Raw genomic sequence first — 18,414 nt, 5'->3', positions numbered from 1 at the left:
TCTTAGAAAACACTGAGTGTTTAAAATAGTTTAGTGCCACTTATCTCAAAGCTCGCCAAGTTAGCTCAGCTCCCAACATCTCCCCCTTTTTTATTTTTTAAATGCCCGAACCCTCCTGGTTCTGGCGCAAGGCGTCTGTGCCTGTCTTAGGTGATCCCCTCACCAGATCTGGAACTTACCCGTCCTCGGTATGTGCATTCCGTCATGCGCGCCCTGTCTTAGGTTGTCCAGTCTCTGAGGGAGTCTTACCCGTCTTTGACTACCAGCCCCCGCGGGAGGGAGATGTCCATCTTTCAAGCCATATATCGAAGCCTTACATGATGTAGGTCGGCCTGCAGTTTTAACATAGCACTAATGAAGTATTTCAGTAGAGAAGGAAGCAGGCACAAGACAACAATTACACAGGCTCCTATAGACAAAACAGAAGCAGCCAGCTGATAGAAGGAAGACCATGATGGGACAAGGCCCTTAAGGTGATCCAAAAATTCAGTGGCTAATTTATCCGCGTCAAATTGTAGAGGTTTAGCATTTTTAAGTCCTTGTATTTCTTTATGCAGGTTAATTAAATCTAAGGATACATTAGCATTGTGCCATATGCCTTTTAAATGATGTTTTACTCGATCCCAGTCATGACTAGTCTCATTATATCTTCTAGATGTGACACGGATCCAATGATACTCCACATGACATTCTAGTTGAGATCTAATTTTTAGACCCTGGACTTCATCACCCAAGTATTCTACTGTCTTATACAGAGCATCTAACTTTTGTTCTAATTTTCTGTCTATGTTTTCCTGTGTTCCCAATGCTAAAGTAACATTTCTAGACAAATCATTGCCATAATGAGCAGTTTGTACAGTTTGTGAGAGAGAGCCACCACAGTGGTGGCAGCAGTAGCTATGAGAGATACAATAGCAAGTATTCCTGCAATGATTAGTCCAATCACCCTCCTCATAGATGGCATGTCCAGCAGCGATGTGTTGTTCACTTTCACAATGACATCTGGTCCTTGCCGCATTGTTGGATGTAAGAGAGGTGGGTCAGGAAAGTATGTCCAGTAAATTGCACCCTCAGCTGTCATCGCCAGGCTCAGCAAGATCAAGGTTAAGGTCATCTCGCCGGGTGTCTGGTGGAGCGGCGAAATGGATCAACCTCTCCGGCAACCACCTGGCATTTTCCGCATCCTGTGGAAAAACACAAACATGCCCTCGTCCCCATATTAATACCGGGTCGGGGCCATGTCGATTAGTTTTGAGCATCAGAAATTCAGTTTTTTGAGCATCAGAAAGAATTTGTGGAGAAACGGGGTAGGTCTCCCCCTTTTTTATTTGATTTTTTGATTTTTGAGGGCATCACGGCATCTTTTTGCCATGTTTGTTCGACTAGTCAGATAACATTTCCCGCGTGGACTTTCCCAGCAGGGCAGCAGCCACAGCAAGTCCCTTCGTGTATGAGGGCCCTATGTCAGAACACAACCTAACATAATCACTTAAGTCTTCTTTCTTTCTAAAGGGTCTGATTGTTGTTTGATAGGCAGAATTTGCATTTTCATAAGCCAGCTGTTTTACCAGCAGAGACCTGGCTCCCAGGTTCCCTAAAAGCCGTGAAGCAGCCTGCTGCAGCCCTTGTTGCAACCCTGTTTGAGGCATTGGTTTCTGATTAATCCAAAGGGGTGTGCCAGTTGGTCCAACAGGGGCAAAACTCACAGGAGGGGGATCTAAGCCTGCAATTATAGTTTGGAGTCAGCCTTCCCCCTGACCTCAGTGGATCCTGAGGAACTTTAAAAATTGGCACTTTTAAGGGCTGAGGCCCCATGGCCAGCTTTTGCATCTGCAAAGACAAATTAGCCAATTTCTGTTTTAATTGTTCAACCTCTTCTTCCTTATCCCCAAAAAACAAGGAAGAATAGTGCGCACCTAAACCTTCTTCAGGCGGCGCCGAGGGCTTGCTCTCATCCTGAGGCTTACTATTGGAGCCTTCCACTTCAGGGGAGGCCTCAGGACCCGGGGCGCCATGCTCTCGCCATTTGTCCCTCTCATGTCGGGGGTCTAAGCAGTCTCGGACAAGGGTCCACAACGCAAAAGTTTCCACCGGGACCTTACCAGGCCCATGAACATCATAATAATCTTGCAATTTTTGTCCTACCCTTTTCCAGGTTTCTAAATCTATAGTCCCTTCTTCTGGAAACCAGGGACATACTTCTTCTACAAATTGCAAAAACTTAGTTAATTGTTGCTGGCCCACTTTGGCCCCTCTCACTCTAAGCATATTTTTAAGCATATGTACAAAAAGCAGCCGACTATTTCCTTGGCCCATTTTTACTTCTTTAAGTTTCTGTTTCAGTTTCTATATTACAATACTCCCGCGTACTTACGGTTGGCCGCCTACAGGACTCTTAGGCCCCTCAGATTCCGCGTGCGCACGCCTTACTCTGCGGCACATCCTAGCTGTTCTCCCCCCATGTTCAGGTCCCTGTTCGGGCGCCACTTGTCGGAGCCAGCCGACGAAGTAATTGAGGGTACCTGAAAGGGGGAGCATGGACTGAGGAAAAGAAAGAAGACAGACAGAACTGCAGGAGGGAGCACAGATTCAAGCTGTGTCTGTGTCCCCGAGTTTATTTAAAACACACTACTCATAGCATCGCAATGAGAAAACAGCAGTCAAGACCCAAGGTCAGCCCAATTACTCATCCTGCAAAACAATGAAGTTCTCACAACTCCCTTCTTGGAAAACACTGAGTGTTTAAAATGGTTTAGTGCCACTTATCTCAAAGCTCGCCAAGTTAGCTCAGCTCCCAACAGGCAAGTGATCCAGGCAACATGTCCTTATAAAGGAAAATGACATAGAATCTAAAATACCGCCTAAGTGTGCTTCCCTAACTGGCCCATCCTGCAGGGTGGAAGGCTGGGTTATCAGGAGAGGCCTCCTGGAGGAGGCAGTTCTGTTGACAATGATGGGGCACAGAGATGCTGGGGGGAGAAATGGCTGATTTCCAGGCCATTTCCAGGAAGTGGCTTTCAGAACAGCCTGGAAGTGTATCTGTAGGGCAACGACTGCAGCCAAGTGCATACAAGGAATGCACATTGATGAGTGCCTACTATTTGCAGTGCCAGAAGCATCACAAGGGCATCATGAGTCTTGTGAGTTCTTCCCTCTACACCAGTAGAATGCAGTGGCTGACCAGTTGACTCTGGAGCAAGACTGTTGGGTATAAATCATGGCTCTACCTCTTCCTAGCTGAGTAGCTTGGTTAAGAGACTTAACTCTCTGGGTCTCAGTTTTATGAACTAAAGAATGGAAATAATAAGTCTCTACCACAAAGAACTATTGGATGTAAAGATTCAGTGAATTTGAATAGAAACTGTTTAGAAGCATGTCTGATACATAACAAGTGCTCAGTAAATGTTAACTGTTATCATAATCACTCTTTTAAGAGAAAAAAACTGAGACTGAGTGAGATGAGGTCACCTGCCCAAGGTCACACAGCTAGGGAGGGACAGAGTTGTGCTTTGAAGCCAGGTGCACATCAGGCTAAAGACAGGAAGGGAGCTAGAGAGAAAGACTGATGGTTGGAGAAGAGTCTCAGCAGAAGTCCAGTTGCCTCCTGTGGGCCCCCAGCCCCTGAGAGTTACGGGTCAGGCTGCTCCTGGGGGACGTAAGTGTGGAAATGGAGGGAAAGGGGAGGCCAAGCCAAGTTCCAGTCCCGGCACCACCACCAATGAGCTGTATGGCTTCCCTGGGCCTCAGTCCCCTCTTCTGTGGAGTGAGACTCATTCCACTTCCTGCTGTCAGGATTGGAGATATCACTTGGAAGAGGCTCCTCCTCTCCTCCCACGACTCCCACCTGCTCCCGCCCACCCAAAGAGGATGGGGCAGCTTGTCCAGCCCCCTGGGAGGTGGGCCCAGGCTGGGCGGGACAGGGCAGCCAGGAGGGTTTATTTAAGGGCAGAAAAGGAGAAGGGACGACAAGGTCTCCCAATTCCTAGAGGACACAGTTCCCCCAACTTTGTCTCCACCTGCCATCACTGCATAAGACCACCTGCCTGGATCCGCTGCTATACGAGGAGCATGAGGACCCTCCGGGAGACAGCTGAGCACCTCATCAGGACCGGGTAGGTCTGGGGACCTTGGACACTGGGGTCACAGGCAAGAAAACAGGCAGCCATGGTCTCGAGCTCTGCCATTCCCTGGCTGTGTGACTTTGGGTAAATCTTCACTGCTTCGAGCCTCTGTTTCCCCATCTGGGAAGTGAGAGTAATAATAATGTTTACAAGACTGTAGTGAGAAGTGAATGTAAAAATGCATGCGTAGGGCTTGCCGTTGTGCTTGGCTCACAGCGAGCACTCAATAAATGGCCGCTATTGTAGAGTACATTATAGAATATATAGTCAACATCATTATAATGGTTTGTGTAGTGCCAGATACGTGTTAGAGTAATCGGGGGGATCACTTCATAAATTATATAAGCGTCTAACCAAAAATTAACAAATAAATAAAAAACAAATAGCAGCTAAAATCCTTATCATTGACAACACTTAGTATAAGCCTTGGTACCCACTGTGACTTAGAACTGGTTTTCCATTTCAGTATGGTTTATATTAGCTATTATTTTAAGAGCTACCATATTCTGAATACTAATTATAGAGTAGGAAGGGATTTAATCTCGAATTAAAATACCTTCAGGAGCTAGGAAGGGCATAATTTATTATCTCTAACCTCAAGTGGGTCTTCCACGCCGCCCAGCATGTGTATCATTTCCCTGATTCACTTACTTTCCCACTTTCCTGGACGACTATTTTGTACCTTCTTTATCTTCAAACTTCCATCACCTCCTGCAGCAGCCTCACCATCAGTGCTGACTTCGCTTCCTGCATTCCTGAGCAAACAATCAAACATGCTACAATAAACAAATATTTATGGAACGCCCACTACGTGCCAGACACTGTTCTAGGCACATAGGACTTATCGATGATCAGAAGAAACCAAATCCCTGCCTGGTGGATGTTCTAGTGACAGTTAATAGCTGACCTGATACTTACTATACGCCAAACACAAAATGACCCTATGAGGTACTACTTTTATCGCACCATTTTACGGATGAGAAAACTGAGGCACAAAATGGTTAAGAAACCTGACGAAGACCACGCAGATGGTGAATGGTGAAGTGGAGATGTGAACCCAATCTGGAGTCATACCCTTCACCTTTGCAGTGTTCTGTGTATATCAGATGAGACTGCTATATAAGTGCCCACACTTGACCTGTCCATTCCCATCATCCGTACCCATTTCTCCTGCCTTCCCACCTGACAGTAAAGACGAATGGCCCCTGCTCCTTTCTAAGACCAACCCACCTTCTGTGCTCTCAGTCTCACCCCCTGCCACGCACCAGAGGAGATCACTCCAGGGAGCCCCCTCTTTGTCCCCCATCCTGATTGGCTCTCCCATCTGCAAATCTGGAATTTCTTCCATCTTAAATGAACATTCCGTCCCATTTTCCTCATCAGCTACGGTGCATTTCTCTGCAACTTTACTTTAAAAAAAAAAAAAATGACTTGAAACAGTTGTCTGCATTTGTGTCTCACATTTTTCTCCTTCACTCTCTCCTGGGCCCACTCTAGTTAGGTTTTGGCCCAATGTGCCACACACCAAGCTGCCTTTGTCCAGGTCGCAGTGACCTCCATGTGGCTAAATCCAACGGTCATTGCTCAGTTCTCATCTTTCTTGACCCATCAGCAGCATTTGACCTGATCACTCCCTTCTTCTTGAAACGATTTTTTTTTTTTTTTTAACTTGGCTTCTCATTCACCACATTGCCTGGTTTCTCTGTCTCCTGTGCTAGTTTCTCCTTGTCTCCCAACCTGTTAGCCCTGGAGTGCGAGCGCTCAGTCCTTGGATCTCTTTCCTCCCCATTGGCACACTGCTTTGATCTGCCCCATGAGGATAAATACCACCTGTAAATCAACGACGCTCAACCGTATATCTCTGGTCCGATCTCCCTTCTGAATTCCAGATTCATGTTTCTAACCGCATATGCAATAGCTCCGCTGAATGGCTCAATGGGCATCTCAAATTTAAGACCCAACTGAATTCCTGCTCTCCACGCAAACCTGCTCCAACCCCAGGTTTTCCATCTCGGCTATAACACCTCAGTGCTTTCAGTTGTTCAGGTACCAAACCTCATGGCCATCCTTGACGGCCCTCTGTCTCTCACACCCACAGCCAATCAGTCTGTCAATCTTGGCTCTTCCAACAAAATGTACCTAGAATCCAATTTTTTCTTACAATTCCTCTGCTGTCACTCTCGAGTGTAAGTTTTAGGCGTGTAAGATTCTCGTCTGCTTTATGCATTCCTGTTTTTCCAATGGCTAGCACATAGTGGTGGCTTAATAAATATTTGTCGAATGAATAAACATAAGAAAAATAGAGTAGAAAAGGTCATCAGAGGTCAACTGATTCACTCTCCCCTTCCCTCCTCAGGAGACACTGAGGTTCGTGCAGAAAGAACGTTCAGAGTCACACAGTGAACCAACCAAGTCTATGAATTCAAGTGAAACAGTGTCTCTTTCTCTGTCTCTGATTCTCTCTTTTTCATCTGTGCTTCTCTCCATAACTCCTCTATTTCCTTGGGCCAGTTGCCCTCACAAAACTGGAGTTACAGATGCAAGCATCCTAGACATTCATCCTCACATCCTCAGGGACTGCACAGAAAACGGGCTCTTCCCTGACAACTCCAGTGAGAACAGTTCTAGGGAAGGCTCTGATTGGTTCATCTTGGGTCATGTGGGTTTGGGGTAGGTAGCCGATGGGTTTGTGGGGCAGGGCCATTAGGTAGATACCCAACCCTCCACTTTTCTAATAGAAGTTCCCCAATTTCTTTGTGTACAGGTGGAGATTCTGGCACCTGGGGCTCTGCAAGGCCCTTGCCCCACTGCAGTTTGCCTGGGTTGCCTTCTCTCAGCCTGTTCCAGCCAACAGTGGCCAGCTGCTGACGCAGCTCCTCCTGTGTGGTCTCCTAGCTATCACTGCTGCAGGTCTGACCCACCACTGGCTGGTGTCCTCGCTGCTTTATCCTCTGGGGTCCTCAGCCGTGGTGGCCACTGTCTGTGGCCTCCTGGTCTTCCTGGGTCTGGGCCTGGTGCCTCCGGCTCGCTGCCTGTTTGCACTCAGTATGCCCACCCTGGGCACAGAGCAGGGGCGCCGCCTGCTCCTATCCTGGACTACTGCCACCCTGGCTGTCACTGTGGTGCCCAATGTCTTGGCCAACATAGGCGTGGCTGGACAGGTGCTGAGGTGTGTCACTGAGGGATCTTTGGAGAGTCTGCTTAACACCACTCACCAGCTAGACACAGCGTCCAGGGCTCGGAGTCCTACCAACCAAGTGGGCGGCCGAGGCCTGACACTCCAAGCCCAAGGCAATGGCTCTGTCTTCCAACTTCACATGCTTAGGATCACTCAACAGATCCGAGAAGACTTCTCTGCTCTGGAGTCCCAGGCCCGCACAGTAGTGCTGGTGACCCAGCAAGTGATCACAGGGCTCCTTATGCTGGGCCTCCTGGTGGACTCGGCCTGGTACCTCTACCGCTACCTGACTGACCTGCAGTTTGACAATATCTATGCTACACAGCAGTTGGTTCAACGGCTGAAGGAGGCCCGGGCCACACACTTGCTGGCCTCCCCACCAGCCTGGCTGCTTCGAGCCGCTTGTCCAAGGCTGTCGCAGGGGGAGCTTCTGCGCTGTCTCCTCAGGTTGGGGCTGCTTACCCTGCTCCTGATGGCCACAGCTTTGACGATGGTCACAGACCACGTGGTCTTCATCCTGGCACAGGCGGCTGTGGACTGGGCTCAGAAGCTGCCTGCTGTGCCCATTACGCTCGCAGTCAAATATGATGTAAGTGCGGTGATGGGCATAGAGTTATTTCCTGGAGGGAAGGGATAAGGTTTGTGAAATCCTTGGCTTGCAATTTTACTTACCTTCAAGTCCTAGCCTGGGATAGGCTAGAGGACTCTGAAGCATCCGCAGATGAACCCTTTCAATTCCCACCATGGCTTGATGTAGTGGGTTCTGTTTCCATCCTCTGCTGTAGGTAAAAGTGGTACAGATACCCAAAGACATTAAAATAATCCACCGCCCCCCCCACACACACAATGTATGTCCTACCTACCATGGCAGCATGTCCTAGCCAGCTTTCTCTCACTTGTACAAATTGGGTCAATCCTCCTTCTCCTACAAGGTTACCATGGGTCTTAAAATGCGATACTCTGGAAGTACCTAGGAAGCCCCATGCCACATAGGAGATGTTTAATAAATACTGGCCATTAATACTGGCCAATAAATCCTGGCCATTATGAATAGCTCACATCCATGTGTATCGGACGAGAGGAAGGCTCAGGAAGTCCACCAACTTTAGCCCATCGATCAAATCCTGCCAGTTTTCTGTTTTTGTAAATTAAATTTTATTGGAGCACAGCCACGCCATTTATTTATGGATTGCCCGTGGCTGCTCTCCAAAGGCGAAGTTGAGATGTGGCCATGGGAACATTATGGCCAGCAAAGCCTAAAATATTTGCTTTTGTAAGAGTTATATACAATATATTACTAGGTATTTACTCTTGGCTATATTTACTATCTCTTGGAGCTTTGAGGTTTTCAGCCTTTTCTTTGGCCACAAGTCTTTTTATTTTTTAAATTTAATGGTGAGATCTCACATAAAAGTCCATTGCATAGAACATACCGAAGTGTCATACCCTGAGCTAATAATATTAATAGCTAATATTTATTGAGTACTTATTTACTACTAGGAAAATATTTTTCAAACTGTATGAAATCAATTTAAGAGGTCATGGTCATTTTTTTTTAATAAAGTAGAATAGAGTAGAAATATATTAGAGTATATTATAGGTATATAAGGGTATGTATTGTTTTCTGAAATTTTTCTTCAATCTTAATATAATCTGTGCTTGGAAGGTGCTGTAAAATGCATTTTTTTACCGTAGGCCACAGTAAAGAAAAGTGTCAGGCAATGTCCTAAGACTTACCCAATTTACTGTATTTCATCAAATCTAAAAAGCTATTGATTGTAAGTTACCCCATCATTTCATGAATCATTAGGAAAGAAAATGCTGCTCATTAAATCATGACACAATGCCTTCTTATCATTTAGAATTTTAATTGTTTTTACACAAAATGGTTCACTTATTATTTAACATAGATTTATTTTAACATACCTTCTTATGTATAGATAACAAGAAAAATAATGAAGTAATTTTATGAGGGTTTTCCTAAAAAAATCCTTCCATTCAAGCCTGATTTTTCTGAGTCTGGACAAGTTGTCGGTATCTGTGCCTTCGAGAGCACTGATGATATTCCTCTATCATTTCCAGTATTTTCTTCCAAGCCGCAGACCCCTACTCCACAGTTTTGATGCTGACTCCCTCTGACCCTCTCAGAACGCATACATTGGCAGGACAGCTAAAAGCAGTTATGAGTCCTGTTGAATGGAAGACGTATCTTGATCTCAAAGATGCTCAAATGGAAACAAAAAAACAAATGGAATCCCAGAACCGATGAAATAAGATAGCCCATTAATTGTGATCCTGTCAGATAGGAATTGCTATCTTCACCATTTTACCGATGAAAACACCAAGGCTCAGAGGAGTTAGGGAACTTACCCGAATTCGTCCTACCTGTAAGTGGCAGAACCAGGAGCACGCTGCGACTTTTGTGTGTTCTAGGCATGTTCACTTGCATGGGCTCCTTTCTCCATAAAAAATATTAATGATACCATTGGTATAAATGCAAATATATTAAGATTATATAGCGAATCATATTCTCCAACTTAGAAGTTCATTTTTAAATTCTGATTTTAAAAGAAAATAAAACATTTCCATAGGCCCCTAAAAGTATTGTGGAGCCCAGAACTGCATCTAATGAAGAAGCCGGCCCCTGGGCAGAACCAGGATCCAACCCAAGAAGTCTCGGTCCCAAGTTTAAAGGATTCACCTCTGACCTCTCTGCGGGTGTAGACACCATTCTTCCTCACTCCATCTTAGTCTCCATGGAAACTGTAGAACCTGATGCATATGAGCAGGATATTGGGACCCACCCTGGCTGGGCCTGGCCCTTGGGTTGGCCACATGTAAACCTATTGTGTGACCTTAGGTTCCCTACCTTTTAAATGTGGCTCGTGCTGGGCTCGACCTCCTAGACCGGTGCTTATTTGATGGAAAAGACATCTGAAATGTTCATTAAGGGCTCATCGAAGAATAAATGCCCCATAAACATTCATTTATTTTCTCTAAATTAGAGTAAAAATAAAAATTACTCTTTGAAGAGTAGCTTGTTGAAGAGTAATATATAAAGAAAGTAATAATAAAAAATAGCATTTGTATGGTGCTATTAATGAGGCAAAAGCCTGTTTTCGGGCTCCTGACCTCATCTGATCCTCCTCAAACCCCAGGAAGCAAGGGTTTTTTCTGTGACCACTTTGTAGATGAGGACAGGGCAAGTTGGATCCATCCAGCTCTGGGAGCATCGTAAGTAGTGGGGGACAGGGAATGGCTGGGGCGTCTCTCTGTTGACTTGGCCTTTTTCTCCCTTATAAAGGCTTCATACACTGTCCTGGACTTCATCCTTTTTTTTTTAACCGGCCGCCTCTGGAGAGCCCCTTCCTCTCCACCCACAACTCCTTCCAGTGGGAGCTCCACTCCATCTCCCCCAGCTGCCTGCTGCTGCCTGCCCAGCGCCCCAACTTGACTGCCCCACTGGCCGCGGGGGTCCTGCAGCTCGTGGCTTGTTTCACAGTCCTCCTAGAGACCTATGCCCGCCGCCTGCGGCACACCATTGCAGCTTCCTTCTTCACAGCCCAGGAGGTAAGGAGGGTTCACCACCTTCATGCCCGGCTCCAGCGAAGACACGACAGTCACCGAGGCCAGCAGCTGCCCCTGGGGATGACTGGTGAAGATGTCACATCATGAATGTATGTAAATGTTCCTGGAACTTATTTATATATGCCCCTGCATCCTCTGAACTTATTGATGGTAATCTAAAATTCTCTTGATTTTACAAATAAATGTATTTACTAAATCCTAAATTAGACTTTGTTACTCCTTTGCTTCAAATTTCTTTAGGGGCGCTCCATCTAGCGTTTCCAGGTTTAGCAAATGAAAATACAGGACACTGTTTCGAATTTCAGATAAACAATGATTGTGGGTTTGGTGTCCTTGGCACATACCATACTTGTACTAAACATACTTAGACTAAGCCCATATTTGTTGTTTATCTGAAATTCAAGTTGAACGGGTTAAACTGCACGTTATCTGGAAACTCTATCCCCATTAACATTATAACTCCCTACTCCGTTGGCTTGGTACTTCCTGTTTTTTCCTCCAAATCATTCTCTGCCCTCCTCTCTTGCGCAGGGGTCTGACCTCTGCGAGTCTTGAGTCATAATACCCTGGCTCCCTTGCCCTCTGACGGTCGGTTGGACTCAGCCAATAGAAGGCACTGGCAGACTGTCCAAAGTGGAAGGGGAGAGAGGTTAAGATATTTGTTCCTGCAACCCTCTGGGCTGTTATTGGGCAGAGATCACATTCCATTACCTGTAGCCACAGCTCCCGTTTGGCCGGTGGCCCCTCGCCCATGGTTACAGTTCACCCTGGCTTCTGGAGGTGTGATGACTTCCACACAGCAGGAATTAATGGACACTTGCGTCTCGACATCCATGTCAGTATAAATTGGTTCCACTGAGGTCAGTATGATGGGCAACTTACTGGGCCATCATTCAATGGCTGACATTGCCAGTGGTATAGGTTGGGCACTGTTCAATTCCAGTGGGCAACACTCAACAGTCTAAATGGACAGATCTCTCCAGAGTTGTGCAGGGCGCAGCCTACATGAGTATATAAGGCAGAGCTTAATGGGAGTGTGGGAGTTCCTCAAAGGAAAATTATCAGAAAAAGACAGTACGGATGTTAGGAAGACCAAAACAAAACAGAAAACAAAACCAACAACAGGTGTCTACCACAGATGAGCTGACCCAGGTCAACATCATTGACTACCAAGGTGAAAACTTCGTTGCCTTCTCCCTGGGCAACGAAGTTTTCACCTTGGTAGTCAATGGTGGCTGCTCTGTGCTAATACTGTCACCTATTGGCCACAGTGGAAACTGCATTATCTGATATCTGCCTGCTGGTCTGGCTTTCCTCTTCCCCCAGTCTCTCTCCCTCCATCCCGTTTTTCCTCCTCTCTTCATCCTCTTCCTCCCTTCTCCCTTCCTTTGCTCCCCCCCTATACCTCCCCCTAAACTATCCTAACTCATCATGTCTGGAGACCAGCCGCCGAGCTCTATGCTGGCCAGGTTGAGCCCCAGAACTGAGGACCTGGGAAGCTGTAGAACTCAGATGCCATCCTCCTTTCTATCACTTTCCCTGTTTCCTTCTTCATCCTTGCAATGTTTGTCCTTCTTTTTTAAAAACCATCCTGTCAACAAATGGTTATTAGAGTACAATAAATGTACTCTAATTTACTGGAATCAGCCTGAGATCACTAAGCCTCCTCTAGATTCAGTGCATGGATTTCTACTCTTCCAAGACCCACTTAGGTCAGGTTGTCTGAATAACTAAAGAGAGTTGTTCATACACATATCAAAGGAAATATGAGGTCATAATTAATTATATTCTAATAGAGCTACCAGAAAAATTGTTGGATGGTGTTATGTTCCCCCTATAAGATGTTAAAGTTTTAACCTACGGTATCCGTTATTGTGACCCTATTAAGAAATAAGTTCTTTGCAGATGATCAAGTTAAGATGAGGTCATTTGGGTGGACCTTAATCTATCACAATTGTGTGCTTAAAAGCAAAGGGAGTGAAAGAATTTTGACACAGAAACAGACACGTTAGAGAGGGAAGAGGATGTGAAGACACAGGAAGCATGCCATCTGTAAGCCAAGGAATGCCTAAGGCTACGAGAAGCGAGGTGAGAGGCTTGGAACAGACCTCCCTGACAGCCCTCAGGAAGAACCAACCCTGCTGACACCTTGATTTCAGACTTCTAACCTCCAGATCTGTGAGACAAAAAATTTATACTGTTTAAGCTACCCCGTCTGCACTACTTTTTTATTGCAGCCCTAGCAAACTAATTCAGATGGCAAAATGGCAGAAGGAAAGATTTGAGGACAGTCAGAAGTTATCGAAACACTAAGAAAATATTTTAAAAGAAAAATACTTAACATTAAAAATAAAATTTACCTATAAACCTGTATCTATAAGTGATGGGTATTTAATATTTTTGTTTTAGTCTTTTCTGAAGTGCTGATCTCAATGAAGATCTATGTGTGTGTGTGTATTCTATTCTCTCTTTATACATATACATATTTGAAATTCAAATTTAACTAATATGCTTTTATATCCCTCTTTCATTTTACTTCTTCGTAGAAAAGTTATATAGATGCACAAGTGCAAGTCTCTCTTCCTCCTAAACAATCTCATGTCCCATGGATTTTCATAGGAGTATATCTTTCTAAAGTTTATCTAAATTTATACAGTCATACGTATTTAAATGTGCACATCTTTATTTAATCATGCTAGAATTATGTTTCATATATTCATTTACCTCTTGTTTTATGTCATTTAGGAGTATATCATGGACTTTTTTTATTACAACATATAAATAACCTTATTCATTCTTAGTGCCTGCACAGCATTCCATTGTGAACATGCATCACGATTCATCACGTTATTCTCAACCAATGTACGTTCAGGTTGTTTCTTTTTATTTCTATTATAAACCATGCTTCAGTGAACATCCTTATAAAAATATCTATGTAAATGCAACTAGTATGTATTGAGAAGTAATTTTTTAAAAGCATGTATTGAGAAGTAATTTTTAAAAAGCAAATTTTAGTCTTCCACTACTCTTTAAATTTCTTTTGAAGAAAGTTCCCACTGGATAAAAATCTCAGCAGAATCCATGGCTTTTAAATGGAAAATACTCTTAGGTGATAAGCAGAACTACAATCACTTACCACAAACACAATCTATTTAATAATCAGAATGCAAAGACCTAGATATTAACTCTATACTCTTTAAAGTGAATTATCGATGATAACTTCAATTCTATAATCTTAAATTCAAATCTTCATTCTCTTCTCTCTATGGATGAAAAAGAAATGCCAAGAAGAAAGGGCAGGGCACAGGAGACAATGTCATCCTCTCATATTATGTAAAAATGCAAAAAGTTCCCGGGTTGTAGAATATTTGTGCTATGCACACACTTATTTATATAAACACCTTGCCTAAAAGCAGAGCTGGAACAAGGATTTGGAAATGAAGCAATGGAGAGAATAAGGTAAAGGAGGAAAGTTAGCCTAAGGGAATGTTACTAATGCCACTGATATAAACAGCAGGGATTTGATTGTGCCAGGACCTCTGAAAAACATACAGAATATTCCCAGACTAGTTCTCCTGAAGGACTGGAGGATAGAACATTTATCATTGTGTTTCCTGGTGGAACTGTCCACCAATATCTCCAAGATCCAAGATCTCTATCTCAGCAGTCTAAAGTTGTGGCTAAGGAGCTAAGGGTGGTACCTCTGACACAATAGCAGGAAAATGGAGACCCCAGTCCTACAACTACAAGGAAATGAATTCTTCCAACAGCCAATCAGCTTCGAAAAGAACCCTAAGTGCAAGATGAGAACCAGCTGACACCTTGATTTCAACTCATAGCAGAGAATCCACACCCACCCTAACCTAACCTGCAGAAGTGATGAGATAATATATTTGCCTCGTTTTAAGCCACTTAGTTTGTGGTAATTTGTTACACAGTCATAGAAAACGAATATAAACACAAAGATCTTCACAATTTGTGCCCACTCCGGTAAGTTCTTCCCACCGTCTTTTCTATGGATATTCTCGTCTCCACCCAATCCTTCAACCCTGCTGCTTCCCCGCCACTGATGAGCCAGGCATGCCATGCAACGCTCCCTACTGGTGGATTTCCTTTCTGCGTAAATTTCATGTAGCTAATATTTGAATTCCATGATGATTTCATACATTCAAAATATGCAGAAGGATTTACCAAAATCGGTAAAGGCTTTATTGTAGTATTGTTTACATTCTGAGATCCCCTATGAGATTTTCAGATACATAGAAGACTTCCTCACATTTAAAACGTTCATAGGGGTTATTCCGCAGCATGTGTTCTGACCTTGAGCGGGGAAAACAGTAGAGAGAATAAAATATGGGCTTTGGTATTCCTAAGAGAAGTTTAGGAGACAGATAAAGATTTGGGGATCATTAGCATTTTGGTGAACATTCCATAGTCTGTAATCTTCGTTTCTCATCTACGACCTTCGGCGAAATTAACAGGCAATTTTTCTTTTTATATTAATGGTTCATAGCAATCGATCAAGCCCCATTATTAAAGCAAACGTTCTTCGAAGGACCACTCAGCGGGGGGGTGGCGGGGGGGACCGCCGCGGTGCCTTATGGGGAATGGAGTCGTGGAAAGCGGTCCAGCTTCCTTTGCGGAATCCCACGAAGGGCGCCCGGAAGCCTCTTCCGCGCATGTGCCCTTCGGTGTTCCACCTGGGAGATTATTTCCGGTTCCCCTGGCTGTTCCTGGACATGGTACTGCAGCCTCTCGAATCTCTCATTTTGCCGTTCTCTGCCCTGGTGCGACCTGGAAGCGTAGCGGGTGCACCCCCAAGTTAGAGGAAAGGCTGGCGGGGAGCCCCGAGCCCTCGAGGGTCGGAGGGAAGGGTGGGACTGCGCGGAGGCGGCCGGCCTCGGTTCGCGGAGGGTCGACGCGGGCTCGCTTCCCATCCCCCTGGTGGGAGCCCCTGGAGCGGGTTTCCAGTGGTCCCGGAGAAAGACAGCGAGGGAGGGCTGGGCTCCTGACCTGCCGGCCTCGTGCCGGGCGCTCTCTGCTGCCCTTCTTTGCCTGAAGAAGGTGCTCTGTAAAGGTGAAAGGTTTGTGCTGCCAGCTAGCTAAAATCCGATTCCGGAACTTCCACTGATGCACTTGGATCTGCAGCCGGCGGGCTAGGTTGAAAAGTTTTAGAGCGCGGTAGGGAAGGGAACAAATATGAGAATTAAATATTATCATTATATTAGTTATTCCATACTGACTTTAGTAAAAGAAAGCTGTGAACTGCAGTTGAAGGGAATGGCCAGGGTGTCGATTTGACTAGAAAAGATTTCAGTGAAAGATTCGGAGGGCGGAGGTTTTCACAGAGCTGCGTGAAGTTTTAAGAGCTTGGATTCAGATGAGGTCCTGCGACAAAACCACTGCATCCCTGGGCACGTTATTTACTCTAACTCCTTCCCCAACCCCCCATCTGTTAAATGAATATCTAAATAATATTTGCCTCATAGGGTTGTGCTGAGTTAGAACAAGAAAGCACTTGTGAAGATCAAGCCCGGAATATAGTCCACTCTAAGTATCCCCTGCTTTCTATGTTAGAAAAATTTTTAGATATCCTCAGAACCAGGCTGTGAGGCCTGCATTACCACCCCTGTAGGAGCACATTTAAAACTCTCATTTGCTGAGAGCTAAAGTGATTTACTCACTGGTGAATGAGTTGAGTTATAAAACTCCTAGTCTCTCTCATGCTCTTTATAATATACATTCCCCTCTACCTACACTCATTGTGTTTTCTCTGGCACAGTCACTTATCCTATGTGTGCCCTAGGAAGCACTTAGCCATGTATTTTGATAATCAAATCATTTGGCCTATTTCCCTTAGGATTTGGGGAAATAAGGTTTTGAGGTTTTGTCCTGCCCCCTGCAGTGTTATCTCACTCCGGAGCAGCCCTGATTAGATTTTTTAAAAAGGTCCAGCTTACCAAGCATTCGAGCCTTGAAACTCCAAATGTAGATTCTAGGTAATGGAAATGTGGCCCTAGGCCCACCCTGAAACAAAACCACTCCATGAAGTAAAGGGCAGAAGGCCGCGGGAACAGAAATTACACCTGGAAGAACATGTTTTTGAACTGAAAACTCTCACTAGAATTTCAGCATGGAAGCAGACAAATCCTCGAAAGGAACACAAGAGTTACTAGGCCAGAATTCTCTCCAGTCTATGCATATACTGGGTGGTAACACCCTATTCAGAGACCATTGATTTTTGTGGCTCAGAACTAAGTGTTCAGCTTTCAGGAGAAAGATGTGAGCTGCATTGAAGGCATTGGGCAGGGTGCAGATTTTACAGGAAGAGGGACTTTATTGGAGGGTTTGTGAGTGTGTGGGTTGTAGGAAAGGGGTACCAGGCATAGCTGAAGAAATTATTTCTTATCACTTCCTGAATACATACAGTCATTTCCTACTATCTCTATTCTAAGCTGCTCAAACCATGTCCATCCCCGCACTTAGGATTCACTGAATTTCTCCCTTATAGAATCACATAGTGGAAGTAAAGAGAGGTTTTTAAAACTATTACTTTTGCCTTATTTTAAAATTAGGACTTGAAAGATAAATAGTTATCCAGTCAGGCAGTTTGCTAGTGAGAAAGCCAAGAACTGAATTCGGGTCTTTGAATTCCTATGTCAGGGCTTTGTCCTCCATCACAAGATCCTCTTGAGAAACTTTAAGGGAGACCAAACAAAAAAAAAGATCTTAAAGTATGTGCATTCCTTTTTCTGATCTCCTGGATTATCTGATCTCAAGTGGCTAAAAAATATAGGAAAATAAGTAACTGACAATATCAGTATTTTCCTATGCCAATAAATATTTTAATCCTAAAATCAATTTTAAGGCTAGAATAGTATTCCAAACTTTCTATATACTAAATTTTGTTCCCCAATCTCTTATTGGACTCAGGTTATTTTTAATTTTTTCAAAGGCATACATTAATTCCATAGAAAACAACTGTTTACATTCAGAATGAAAAGTTATGTGTGACCATTTCAGAATTTTAAATGGATAAGTGGATAGTTCCTCATTGTGTTGTTTCCTATAACTTCCAGTACCAGAATTATCAAAGGGTCATTTAAAATAGGTCACTTTCTGGGTAGGTAATTATAAGAGCTGCTATGTTAGCCAGATCACTCATAATTCCATTCCCCATTCTTCCTTGCTCAGCCCTGGTATCGACACTCTTGGCCCTTTCTCAAGAGCATCCAAAAATGAACAAATCCCAGGTAAGTTGTTTACGGATTTACTTTCCACATTCTACAGTGGATTTCAAAATGGCTTATAGTAGTTTGTACATTCAGGCGAAATAGTAGAAATACGCAAATTCAGCATCAGGGAAAAGTGTATCAGATCAACACTAGACGGTTGACATAAATATACAGAAATCATGTTTCTATATGTTTATTCAAGTTGTGCCAGGAAGGCTCTGAGTATGGCTTTCCTGTCATTTATATGTGAACATTTTCTTAGATGATCTTTGAATAAGCGACATAGAGGCCA

At 44.3% G+C, this 18,414-nt stretch overlaps 1 protein-coding gene and 1 long non-coding RNA gene across 4 annotated transcripts in view; both read left to right on the top strand.

Annotated features, from left to right (window-relative positions):
* The first annotated feature begins 3,920 nt into the window (after positions 1-3,920).
* Positions 3,921-11,090, top strand: OCSTAMP (osteoclast stimulatory transmembrane protein). The gene is given in 4 exon segments (XM_039864492.1): positions 3,921-4,112; positions 6,886-7,888; positions 10,604-10,625; positions 10,628-11,090. Coding segments are annotated over 4 exon segments (1,416 nt in total). The 5' UTR covers positions 3,921-4,068; the 3' UTR covers positions 10,975-11,090.
* A 4,372-nt stretch (positions 11,091-15,462) lies between these two features.
* The window catches only part of LOC120603751 (uncharacterized), a 37,247-nt gene continuing 34,295 nt past the window's right edge, over positions 15,463-18,414 (top strand). For 2 of the 3 annotated variants that reach the window (XR_005653111.1, XR_005653109.1), the window contains exons 1-2: positions 15,463-15,629; positions 18,082-18,140. This is a non-coding gene — a long non-coding RNA (uncharacterized LOC120603751). The remainder of the gene's footprint in view (positions 15,630-18,081; positions 18,141-18,414) is intronic. The other variant, XR_005653110.1, reaches the window with a different exon arrangement.

This window comes from Pteropus medius, unplaced genomic scaffold (genome assembly GCF_902729225.1).
Source record: "Pteropus medius unplaced genomic scaffold, Ma_sr-lr_union100, whole genome shotgun sequence".
Classification (NCBI taxonomy): domain Eukaryota; kingdom Metazoa; phylum Chordata; class Mammalia; order Chiroptera; family Pteropodidae; genus Pteropus; species Pteropus medius.
This window is presented reverse-complemented; position numbering and strand designations above follow the sequence as displayed.